The sequence below is a fragment of the Dermochelys coriacea genome, chromosome 6 (genome assembly GCF_009764565.3).
Source record: "Dermochelys coriacea isolate rDerCor1 chromosome 6, rDerCor1.pri.v4, whole genome shotgun sequence".
Lineage (NCBI taxonomy): Eukaryota > Metazoa > Chordata > Testudines > Dermochelyidae > Dermochelys > Dermochelys coriacea.
In genome coordinates this window covers 98,781,973-98,794,835 of record NC_050073.1, presented here as the reverse complement: position 1 = coordinate 98,794,835, position 12,863 = coordinate 98,781,973, and the positions used below count along the sequence as shown (strand labels likewise).

General features: G+C 37.2%; 1 protein-coding gene across 1 annotated transcript in view; it reads right to left on the bottom strand.

Annotated features, from left to right (window-relative positions):
- Positions 1 to 12,863, bottom strand: part of CPSF2 (cleavage and polyadenylation specific factor 2) — a 30,791-nt gene that overhangs the window by 11,767 nt on the left and 6,161 nt on the right. Inside the window, exons 2-11 of the mRNA XM_038405443.2 lie at positions 11,508 to 11,688; positions 8,895 to 9,054; positions 8,681 to 8,786; positions 6,772 to 6,901; positions 5,022 to 5,137; positions 4,223 to 4,410; positions 3,418 to 3,708; positions 1,987 to 2,087; positions 1,356 to 1,556; positions 520 to 672 (exon numbers count right to left, since the gene is read on the bottom strand). Of these exons, the coding sequence (XP_038261371.1) occupies positions 520 to 672; positions 1,356 to 1,556; positions 1,987 to 2,087; positions 3,418 to 3,708; positions 4,223 to 4,410; positions 5,022 to 5,137; positions 6,772 to 6,901; positions 8,681 to 8,786; positions 8,895 to 9,054; positions 11,508 to 11,656 (1,595 nt within the window). The 5' untranslated portion in view covers positions 11,657 to 11,688. The remainder of the gene's footprint in view (positions 1 to 519; positions 673 to 1,355; positions 1,557 to 1,986; positions 2,088 to 3,417; positions 3,709 to 4,222; positions 4,411 to 5,021; positions 5,138 to 6,771; positions 6,902 to 8,680; positions 8,787 to 8,894; positions 9,055 to 11,507; positions 11,689 to 12,863) is intronic.

Here is a 12,863-nt window from a genome sequence, read left to right as displayed (position 1 = left end):
CTAATGCAGTGCCTGCAACAGTGGAATTCTCCCCCAGCCTCTTTAAATCACCCAAGCACCATACAAAGGGGAGTGGGGGTGGGGGGTGTGAGGGAAAGAAAGGGGCAAAATTTTCTTTTGTGTCTTTTCATCTGTGCTACAAGGCACCTAGCATCCTTCCGGGTGCCATAAAATAATGACATAATGCTACATTGATGTAGCTTTCTTTCAATTAGTTTTCTTCCCAAAAAAAGGATTTAATAGGTGATACTTGAAATACACACATCTCTTTCAATGATTTTCTACCCTTTTCATAAATGTAAAAAACCCCAACAAATTATCTTCCAGTTCCCCAGAAAAATCTCCCTCTGAACTTGGGGGAAAAAAATAAGAAGCCATCATGAAATTTCAGCCTGAAAAATACTTTGAGAAAAAAAAACGTAAGCAACTAAACACTGTTTACAATGCATCAGCCATTTCAGCTGTGAATCCCTGACAAACAGTGCCCTCCACCTGTGAGCTTATCTAAAAATCACTCACTTTATTTCCATTGATTCTGTTGCTGAAATACATTTGGTAGGAACATCTGATAAATCTTGGTCCATAGGCTCATCTCCATTTGTCAGACCAGATTCTAATTTACTCTTTTCTTCTTCAGTTGCTTGAAGCTCTGGAACTAGGAAATCCTCAGGCCTAATGTTGAAATTTTTAATTATTTGTATTAACATAGCACCATGGTTCTAGGTGCTATACAAACCATATTTACTATTATACTATATTACCATTGAGTTGCTTTACAATTAAAAATATACAAGTTCAGCAAAAATGCTTTTAAAATTCCAATCTCTAAACATGCTCAAGGATATTCCACCCCAGATTAACTATATTTCTTCCAGATTAATATCTTTTAGATATTTCAATTTCTCACATTTAAAATCAGCCAACATTCTGCAAGATTCTCTCTCTCTTTAGTAGGAGTTCCTTAAAAGGCAGATAGAAACCGCTGGCTTCCGGGAAAGAGGATGTTTTCCCTCCTTTTCATTTTAAAGTCATTTATAAATCAGATTGTGGAATTTAAACAAAAATCAGGTTCCTGTTGAACAGAAAAGAATTTAATCACTACTCTCTTCTAGGATAGAGAAAGTGCCTAGAGAGGCAACATGATTTAAATGGACTGAGCATTAGGAAAATGGTAGGAACTTCTTAATTTCAGTCCTGGCACAACCACTAATTCTCTGTAGGGCCTACAGCAACTTGTCTTAATTTCTGTCTGTTATCCTTTGTCTAAAGTGGGGATAATACCTACTTCACAGTCGCAAGTGCTTCAAAAACAAAATACTATACAAATAACATTACTATTTTTTCTCCACACATACTTGATAATCTCCCCATATTCATCCCATTTAATTCTTTCTTCTGGGGCTGGAAACATTGGATAAGACTTCTTGGCCTGTTTGAAGAAGCTTCCTTTTCGGCTACCTTCACCTTTCATCATCAAGTCATGCTTAGTTTTATGCACTGATGGCTGATCAATATCCTCTTCAACATCACTCTCATCACTGGAATCAATATCTGCCCTGAAACGTCACCCCAAAATGGACTTTAAGGTATTTCTTTTAAGTTTCATTTTACACACCCACCCACACACACTTAAAATGAAATTTTATACTATATATCAAACATTTGCTGGCCATTGCCAGCACAGACTGTCACAGGCCTAATTTTGCAATTAATGAACATTTAGAAACATTTAAAAGCAGTTATTGCTGAAGAACTAAGATGGCTTACAAACTTTAGAAAGCATTTGTGATTGTCAAAGAGATGACCTGAAAGGGGCCCCATTAAAACAGAACTCCATAGCTGACTAATGAATGATCTGACATATTTTCACCTATGGAAACTACAATATTCAGTTATTTCCAAAAGGTAGTAAGGTATCATATTGGTTACTTGGAGGCTGTGTCTTTGGCATTAAGAGCCCACTGCATTAACAGGAAATATACTTACTCTTTGGACTGTTCTAACTTTTTAGCTGCTTCTTTCTTTAGTTTCTCCTTTTCTAGGTACTCCTCAAGTTCCTTCCCTTCAAGTTTTACACGTTTCCTCAACTAAAAAGAAATAAAAGAAAGTGTGTGTGTGTGTGTGTGTGTGTGTGTGTGAGAGAGAGTGTGTGTGTGTGTGTAAAAATATAAAAGAAGGGGAAAAATTGTATTAGGGTAAGCAACTTCAAAAAAGCTGTAACTTTTATTTGCAAGTTTTAATACCCTTTCTATTGCACTGTTTCAAACTTTTACTCAGGCATAATCAGTATCAGGATACCAAAGTGATTAAGGCTACACATTCTGCACCCACATTGAGTTGAGTAGTAACTTACTCTAAAATGGAAATAAAATCCCTAGTACTGTTAAAATTGAGCAAATATAGTATTACCATGCTTAACAATAAAATAGTCATAGTAAAACTATATTAAAAATCAACTGATTTACTTTACAAAACTCCTAAATAGAAACTGATCTTCATTTAGTAACTTACAGTGGGGGAATTATTTTTTCCCTTGCTTTCAGTAACTGAATAGGACAAAATTCACCCCCCAATAATATTCGGTGTTGGTATTCTGCTTTCCCTGTCTTTGCCACTGATAAACAAGAGCAGAATGCCAAAGTTAAATACTATTATAGGGAGCAGTAGCAAATTTTGCTTTGGCTTTAAAGAAGGCAAACCACAGTATAACTTATTCTAAATAATACTGTGTCCCGAGAACAATAATGCATGAAGTGTCATCCTATTCTTTTAGGAAATTATAAAAGAAAGCTGTAGACTCTATATTGAAATTGCTAAAGAACCCCCTTAAATTCAGAGGTGTACACACTCCCATACAAACCATAAAATTTGTCAGGTGGAATCAGGGGCAGGTGTAGTATGAAAAAGACTGAAATCAGCTGTATAAGTCAACTGTTCCCTTTTATTTTCCACCCTTAATTTTATCTTTTTAAATTCCTTGTGTTATATTAACCTCACTCAGCTTGATTTTCTTTTTCAAGATGTTTTTTGGTCCAAATAAGCTACTGTACCTTGCCATCTAAAAGTTGACAGGAAACTGTACAATTACTTTCTGTTTACTGTAACATGGGTGTGCTTCTGTGATGTGAAAGTTTTTTAGCAATTTCCATGCTTATGCTGCAGATTTTATAACACTTCCCTTCAGCTAATATAATTCCCTACCATAAAATCTACTTTTGATCTTATTCTTGTTTGACGATGCCATGCTTAACTATAACTACAGTCTGACACGTCAGGAAACATGTGGCTTAAGAGTTCTCTCAGCAACTAGACAAAATTTTCAAAAGCAGAATGAAAAAAGAAATTTAAGCTAGGTCTTGCAAACATTGCCGCAGTTGGTAAACGTCAAAAAATCTGAATTGTAACGTATTTCCTTACCTCTATATCTATAACTTTTTCAGAAGGGTTATCTATAAGAAATCGTGCTAGCGTCCCAGGTGTGGTCCTGTAAGTTAAAATTACAGAGTTTTTGGAATCCTGACACCATTGTATAAAGAGATCTCTTGAAAACCCACATTCCAAATCAGGCTGGCTGGCAAGCACGACTTTTGGGCTAGGCACTCGAGCCAGATCAGAAAGACCATGACATAATGAGAGATGGCGGAATTGAAATGGATTGTTTCTCTTGTCTTCAAAACACCTCATCAGTTTGTCACTCATCCACTCAACCTAAGGATGGTATTGGAAAAAAGTGTTAAGTCATCTGTAGGATTTACATGGTACTTTGTAATAACTAAAACTGATGTACAAACTATATACTTGTACCTGACAACATTAAAAAATGCTCTTCTAGACATTCTCAAGTTGACAGGTACAGTATGCATACATATCAAATTAGTCTCTTTACCAATACCTCTTTGTGGGCGATCACATATCATATATATAAATTAAATATTCTTTATCACACACGTAACCGAGGCTAGCAGGTCACGTAATACAAAGAAAATGGATTTCCCTATCGATCAAGTCATATCCCTGGCAGTATTCTGGTTGAATATTATTTGATGGAGGGAATTTAGATTATAAGTGCCCACTCTGGAATAGGGAAGTCAGACCAGTAACACAAAAAGCTTTCTTCATGTTAAACAGAACTACATGTCCTTGAATAAGCCTATTGTTATCAAGCAGCATTAAGAATGAAAATAATTAGCCCATTCATAACTATTTTAATATCAGAACACACCTGTGATTTAGAAAACTCCACTACATTGTAGCTGACATTATTTAAAAGTGCTAAAGAGTAGACTCCTAATCCTGCATCTTTTGTTCTCCAAATCTGATCAAGAAGTTGGGCAAGTTCCAGAACTCTGCCTGCTGTATCCACGGCTATTAACACATTTCCATCACCTCGCAACGTCTCCAAGACATTGGCTGGAGTGGGATGGGAGAGGAGAAACAAACAAAAAAAAATAATACATAAAATCAAGTAGCTGCACATTGAACCACAATTAGAAGAGGAGAAAGACTTTTATTTTCTCTACCAAACATCAACTATAACCAGAGGAACACTAAACTCAAAGATTAACTGACAATAAGCAGCACTGAGAAATCTCAGCTTCAAAGAGATATTGATGCACAATTCCCACTGAAATTAATGGGAGCTGTGCCCCCCCATAGAGCTTTGAAAAGCTCAGCCTTAATATTTAATAGCAATTTCTTTTTTAAAAATCCATTTTAATGATTTTTTTTTTAAATGAAGCAGAAAACTACTGACATTTTACTTCCTTATCTCACAGGAACAGATCAGCTCAGGCTAGATCAAAACATGAAGTCTTTGAATCAATTTTAGCAATCATTTTATCTGAAAATATGTTTATTCACAGGATCACTAGTGTTAGAATAAAAATAAATCAGAAACTTAAAAGAAAATTAAAGATTCTCAATTTTCATGTATATTGCATTTGTTGTAGAAGTTTATAACTTAATTGAAAAACAGATATTTTCCATTACTACTGCTTTAACTGATTTGGCAAAATACATACTTAACAGTTGTTCATCTCTTTGCTTCCGTCTGGGTTGTACGTAAGTAGCATTAAAGGAATCTGTGATAAGCAGCGAAGGCCTGCTCAACATTTCCAGAGAACATCCATTTAAATGGCTGAAGAAAAAGAAGTTAGGCCACACTAGTTCAGTTTTTGTATTTCTATTGACAAGGCAAAAAAAGTCATAAGATTGAAAACTATCACACTGAGAACTATGGGCAGAACTGGTATTCCCCATTATCTGGCAAATTTTCAATTAGATTCTTACTGTCTTTTAACAACAAAAAATCTTGGGGGAAAAAAACACCCCTCTATCGTAGGTATCAGATGATACTTCTTAAGAGAAAATGTACTAGAACATGGAGTTTATGATCTGGCTTCATAACCATGTACTTATGCCTTGTTTACCAAGAACAGTTTTTTGTTAGGCCAAAAGCATGGCAACTTCACCCTGCTTTAATTTTCTACTTGTCATGCCTTTCCTTACCTGAAACCTCTCACCACCCCTTAAATTTAGTTTAAGGCAAACAAACCCCAAATAATTTATGATGTTTTAAGTCTGCAAACTTCTTCCGCTCTGATTTTATTCTCATCTCCATTTGTCCCGTTAACACATTTTAATTTAAAACAAAATCTTCCTAGAGCAACACAGGTTTCAGAGTAGCAGCCGTGTTAGTCTGTATTCGCAAAAAGAAAAGGAGTACTTGTGGCACCTTAGAGACTAACAAATTTATTAGAGCATAAGCTTTCGTGAGCTACAGCTCACTTCAAGCTCAGTTCAACTTCACGAAAGCTTATGCTCTAATAAATTTGTTAGTCTCTAAGGTGCCACAAGTACTCCTTTTCTTTTAGAGCAACACAGAATACAAGTTATCTTTTTTGTGGGAGTGGGGGAAAGAGGGGAGATTTGCCCTTGTCTCTCTTTTAAAGGATCTTAAACACTTTCACAAGAATCTAAATATAATTATTTCCTCATTTTAAGCACCAAGTCACCTACGTACTTTTTTTTTTTTTTTCCATTTTCTAATAAATGTTTGTCCCATTTAACTTATTCTTGAATTACTTCTTTATGAGACCAGCTGTGAATACTCCTACAAGCAAAAATTTCCCTGTAATCACATTTTGATCAAAGGAGAAAATGAACACTGCAATTTCCCACAAACATAAATATAAGATTCAAACTCTCCTTCCCCCCATTTCCCCCCCCCCCCCCCCGAAGCCTTTGGTATCTGCATTTTGTACCTAGATTACTATGCAACATTTATGTCTGTCCCCTCTCCCATGCATCTTCAGTCTTGATTACAAGTTGGACCATATATTGGCATTTAGGAGCTCATTAGCATGGTTGTTTTTCCCCTGATAAAAGGGACAGTTATTTATCATTGTCTCATTCTTCTTCTCCTAGAAGATTGCTTCTTTTTATTTTTATTAAAAAAAGACACTATTTATATTTTTATTCTCCTTTTTCAACTGGGAGGAGAGATTTCCCCCTCCTCTCCCTAGCTGTAGCACCAGACATTTTCCGTTTCAAAACTTACAATTAAATTGAAAACAGGATTTGAGAAGGAAGAAACAGAGACCTTACTGCTCTGTTGTACACTGCCAACTTCACTTCACCTCAAATAGCTGGATTTGATGGTGGCTATATTTATATTTCATGCCAATACAAGTATTTATCAGGCACTGTTAAATTACATAGCAATACTAACTGAAATTTGCGAAAAAATATCATTTGCTGTGTTGTACATACATCTCCCTCTTGTGGTTGAAGTCAACAGCATAAACAATTTCTTCTTCTCCATCTTTGACAATCTTCCAAATTGTGCCTCCTATCATGTGACCAGCCGGCAGTGGTGTAATAGAAAGACCATGCCCTTTCCCTACAGAGACAATATTGTAACCTCTCAATATTTCAGATATAGCATGCATATTACAATACATTATCCCAACCACAAGGCCATTTGAAATAAACCACTAACCCCGAGTTACTATTGAGGGAGGAGATCATGTTAGGGAGGCCAGAAGTCATTATTCCCTCCAGACTGAGGACTAACAATTGTTTAAGGTTCCAGCATTCCCTATGATTAGGGATTCTTCCCCATTTGGCCTCCGGAAAATGGAGAGGTGGGAAAGGTACACCAATCTCAGGTTAAGCTTGTTCCAGCTGTGCTGTATTGCCCACAAAAACAGGAGGAAAAGAAACGCACAACTGGCAGCACTTTTTGCCAGTTATTCTATGAACATAACATACCAACCACACTGGTGAAATGCAGCCATCTCTGGGGTAGACAGTGGCTGCAATTAACCATACAGCAGTATTACAGAGCTAACAGCAAGTGAACAGCAAGCTTTAAATAATTAAAGTTTCTAGGAAATTACAGAAGGTGCATGTAGTTACACAGATTAGAAACCAGCCAGACCATGAGGACGCACACAATCATCTCTTATGAAAAATATCAGGAAATGTATTTCTAGTGTGCCACAGTATAGGTAATATACCACATATCTGCACGGAAATACTCTTAGAATTGATGATAACACACAAGTGTGGTCATACAGCAGTAGAGGGAAATATGGAGGATAACTTAGCCTGTAACCAGCACAAATATTCTAATCATAGAACTGTCCAGTGTTCACTCTCTGAACTCATTTACATTACAAATATGACAAGTCAGGGACCCAGTTATAAGACAGTTCAAACTTTACATGTCTTCTCATTGGTTTAGTTAGTGTGGACAGGACTTAACTTTGTCCCAATAAATGGGTTAATGCCTTAAACCAGTGGCTCTCAACCTTTCCAGACTACTGTACCCCCTTTTAGAAGTCTGATTTATCTTGTGTATCCTCAAGTTTCACTTCACTTAAAAACTACTTGTTTACAAAATCAGAGGTAAAAATACATAGGTGTCACAGCACACTGTTACTGAAAAAATGTTCTCTCATTTTTACCATATAATTATAAAATAAATCAATGGACTATAAATATTGTACTTACATTTCAGTGCATAGTATATAGAGCAGTATAAACAAGTCATTTTTTGAAATTTTAGTTTGTACTGACTTCACTAGTGCTGTATGTAGCCTTTATGTAGCCTGTTGTAAAACTCGGCAAATATCTAGATGAGTTGATGTACCCCCTGGAAGACCTCTGCATACTGCCAGGGATATGCATACCCCTGGTTGAGAACCACTGCCTTAGACTACTATAATTTGAGCAGAAATCTCCAACAATCCTGTCCATTTCCTGAAGAACTTGCTTTTCTGTTTTTATTTGTGCTCCTTTTCACTTGGGGAAAATATGTAAGCAGCTGTCAATAATGTTGCCTTCAATTAGCTAACAACAAGATGTATTTTAAAGAAATAAAACATAGGACAGGAGAGTCAAATTCAATCTGGCATAACCCTTACCAACTTCAACGGGAGGTGGGCCTTTTTCTGAAATGTAATCATTGGGGCAGATCTTCAGCTGGGGGTGGAGCTTCGCTAGCATACACCTATGAGGATCTGCTACTCTGTGGCGCTACTGATCCACTTTTAGTGAGGCAGAGGACCTACGCCAAGTACTCTCCTCAAAAAAGCAAACTCCAGTTCAAAATGAAAACGCACAGTAAATCCATTAAAAGACAAGTCAGCTACTGCATCTTTTGCTGTGGTTTTACCTTTCAAGTTCACAATCTGCGAGAACTTGAGCTGTTGTATTTTATCAAAAGCTGCATCTACATCATCCAATGTAAAGAGTGTGAAATCTTCTGTATTGTGGCGAGACTAGCAGAAAAAGGAAACAAAGGAAAACATATTAAAAATCCTGAGACTCATCTTCTATGAAACAATTTACTAAATTAAATACATGTGAAAATATGAAATAAAATATACCTGATAGAGATCATACATAAACATTTGTCCCATTTTATATACAGGAATGGTTGCATAAATAGCACAATTTAAACCCATTTTTCCAACTGCATACGGGAGAGCACCAAGATGTAGAGGATCAGGGTGAGAAAGTAGCACTGCATCAACTTGGTGTACATATCTAGGAGGGAAAAGGAAATATACGTGAAAAAAATTACTGGGGAAAAAAAGACTTTGTGGTAACATCAAGTGCAAAACTGAAATGCCAAGCAGAAAAGAAATCGCTCAGTTTTTCTCCAACAGAATGGGGACTTTGAACTAAGGAAAAGTTTTAATAACCATTATAAAAAATAAAAATTAAGGATATAATTTTAAGAAGCTCTTAAGTGACTTAGGAGCCTAAGTGCCCAAGTCATGTTTCAAAATGGGACTTAGGATCCCAAGTCACTTAGAATAAACTTTCAAAACTGCCTAATTTTCTAATTTGGCAAACTCCAGACTCACAGGAATTGCATTACTACTATTTCAGACAGGTGATAACTAGTAAAATAAGGGATTAAAATATTTCCAAATTGAAACAGCTTGAATCCAGTCTCCAAACAGATTTAGTATGCCATTTCCCTTAGCTTTTCACAAAACTAGTTTTCCAAAGCTCTTTGAAAACTATACATATTTAATTATTCATGACTGTTTGGTTGGCTCTGGAACATGAATATTTCTAGCTGTACCATGCCAACCTGACATTTTAATGTAATATTTTCTTTCTCCTCCAGAATGATTATGCTTTTTAGTGCTTATCTGTAATTACAATTATAAATAATAAAAGATTAGATGACTTAATATCTTTGCTACTTAATTGAATGGCTAACACTATCAAAAGTTTTTAAGAAACATTACATTTATTAATTGTGAAATTAAATTAGTCTAGGACTCAGGGCCCAATTCTACAACCTTACTCACTTGAATAGTCCCATTTAAAAAAACAGGAGTAAAGGCTATAGAATCAAGTCCCAAATCTGTAAAAGCCAAATTAAAAAAAATCTTTTTAAAGAAAGAGGAAGAGGTCAAATGTAAATATTTCAAACAACAGTAAGTGGCTGGATCGTTTTTTTTAAAAAGTAAGAAAATTGATTCTTTGACCCACTGGCTAAACATTTTATAAAAACAGAGACACACAGAACAACAGACAAGTGAAAAAAATGTATTAGCTGAAATGCTAACAGCATGTATATTGCACATATCTGAGTAGCACATGTAGCAGGAAAACCTTTTTCCTGAAGAATGACTGTCTGGTTCAAGAAACTTTTCAAAACATTAAAATAAAACATTATTGTATCACAATGTATAGTTGAACAAGATTTTAATGTGTGATGATGTTATGAATTGTGATTAAAATTGGCATTGTGAGGATTTTATGTTTTCTCAGGAAGTTCCATATTTAGACCCCAATCTTGTAATCACAGGGGAGGACAGGATGACCCCTCTCTACATATGCACAGAGCCATCATTGAATTAAATGGGGCTCAGTGTAAGAGCCCACCTGTATGCATTTGCTGCAGAACTGAGGTCTAACTTGCTCAGTTTAAAACAAACTTTTTTTTCCCTGACAGCCGAAACACCAGATAGCAGGTGAGTCAAAATTTTTCTTTTTTGCTTATGCACGATCAGCAGTAAGATTCTATTATTTGTATTTAGTTAATTCTGTTGATAATTAAAGCTACATTTTAGTTACAGGTATTTTTAGTAAAAATCATGGTCGGGTCACGGGCAGTAAACAAAAATTCACTGCCCGTGACCTGTCTATGACTTTTACTAAAAATTACCTGTGACTAAAACTTGGGAGGGGGGGCCTTGGGCAGTCCAGCGGTGCCACAGGTGCTGGGGGAGGTGGCTCAGGACCCTTGCTGGTGCTGGGAAGGGTTGGAGGGGATGGCAGGGGCTCCCTACCCGGCCCCAGGTCCCTGCAGCTCCTAGGCGGCGGAGGAGCACAAGTGCTGGCTGCCACAGCTCACATTGGCCAGGAACCGCAGACAAAGGAAGCTGTGGGGGCAGGGCCTGCAGGCACAGGCAGTGTGGAGCCCTGCCCCGCTGCCTGGGAGCTGCAGGGCCATACCAGTGGGAGCCTCCCACCCTAAGGTAAGTGCCTCCCGCACCCCACAACACTCTGCCCCTAGCCCTGAGCATCCTTCCATACACCCAAACTGCTGCTGTTGGACCAGGAGCTGCCCACCTTGGGCAGCCCCTGAGCCAGCACCAGCCACTGCAGAAGTCATGGAGTCCGTGACCTCTGTGACAGACTCGCAACCTTATTGATAATACATAGGCCAGAAATGACCCAAACTCAGTATCTCATAGCTGTAGATATTGGATCTGCAGGGCTATTAGATGTAAAAAGAATATTTTTGTAACTAATGCAAACTGATGCAACTCAGAATATATACACAGAGCAGATCTATTTATTAGAAAGGTTTTAGAAGAGTGATTTTCCCTATCATATATGCAATTTTAAATGGAAAACAAAAATTTTGGATTTTTAGTCTACATCATGAGCATAAAGTATCATATTTTACAACAAGCAGTAATGTGATTTCGGGACTTTTATTTAAAAAAAACAAAGGATAAGCAATTACTTACTTCCTTAGAGAATCAATGATATCCATTGAAAAATTCTCATCCCAGCCACAGTCCAATAAAAAACGAAACTCGTCTACCTGCAGCAGGTAGCAGAGAGCAGATTCTTCCTGCACCCCTGAGAGCGTAGTCAACTTGATAATGGAGGTCATTTTTCTGTCCAAATGTCTGCTTACTAAAACAACTATTTTAAAAAGAAAAAAAAATGTAAACACCTAATACAAAAGAAGTTTAGATATTTAGACCAACCGTTATTTTATCATTTGTAAAACATATGCATCAGTAATAATTGTGTATTATTATTACTACTAGATAATAATACCTCTAGTTATCAGTTACCAGGAATTCTACTGACACTATTATTTGAGCAACTACATTATAATACAAACACAGAAAAACATTTCTTATTGTTCTTAAATTGGGATTGTTTTCAGATACTTCCCTAAAACCTAACAAATTTTTATTAATGTCAACAATCAAAACTGTTGCAAGTCAATGTATGGCAACTTCCTATTGAAAAGGGATTGTTCATTAAAAGAGAGCTGGATGGAGATAAACAGACATACACACAAGCTTCCACTGAAGAGGAAGAGAAAGGCAGATTGACAAAGAAACAGAAAAAGCCTGAGAAACTAGATCATAGATGCATAGGACTGGAAGGGACCTGAATAGGTCATCTAGTCCAGTCCCCGGCATTCAAGGGAGGACTAAGTAATAGACCATTCCTGACAGATAATTGTCTAATCCAGTGGTTCTCAAACTTCATTGCACCTTGACTCCCTTCTGAAAACAAAAATTACTACACAACCCTGGGCAGGGGCGGGAGGACCAAAACCCAAGCCCAAGCCCCAACACCCCGCACAGGGAGGCTGTAACTTGAGTCTTGCTGCACAAGGCTGAAGCCAAAGCCTGAGCCCCACTGCCCAGGACTGAAGCCCTCAGGCTTCAGCCTCAGGCCCCAGCCAGTCTAACACCAGCCTTGGTGACCCCATTAGAACAGGGTCACAACCCAGTTTGAGAACTGCTGGACCTGTTTTTTAAAACTTCCAAAATGAAGATTCCACAACCTCCCTATGCAATTTGTTTCAGTGCTTAACTACCCTGACAGTTAGGAAGTTTTTCCTAGTGTCCAACCTAAACCACCCCGCTGCAATTTAAGCCCATTGCTTCTTGTCCTCTCCTCAAAGGTTAATAAGAACAACTTTTCTCCCTCCTCCTTGTAACAAACTTTTATGTCCCCTTTCCCCCACATCTTCTCCAGACTAAACAAACCCAATTTTTTAGTCTTTCCTCACAGGTCATGTTTTCTAGATCTTTAATCACTTTTGTTGATCTCTTATGGACTTTCTCCAGTTTGTC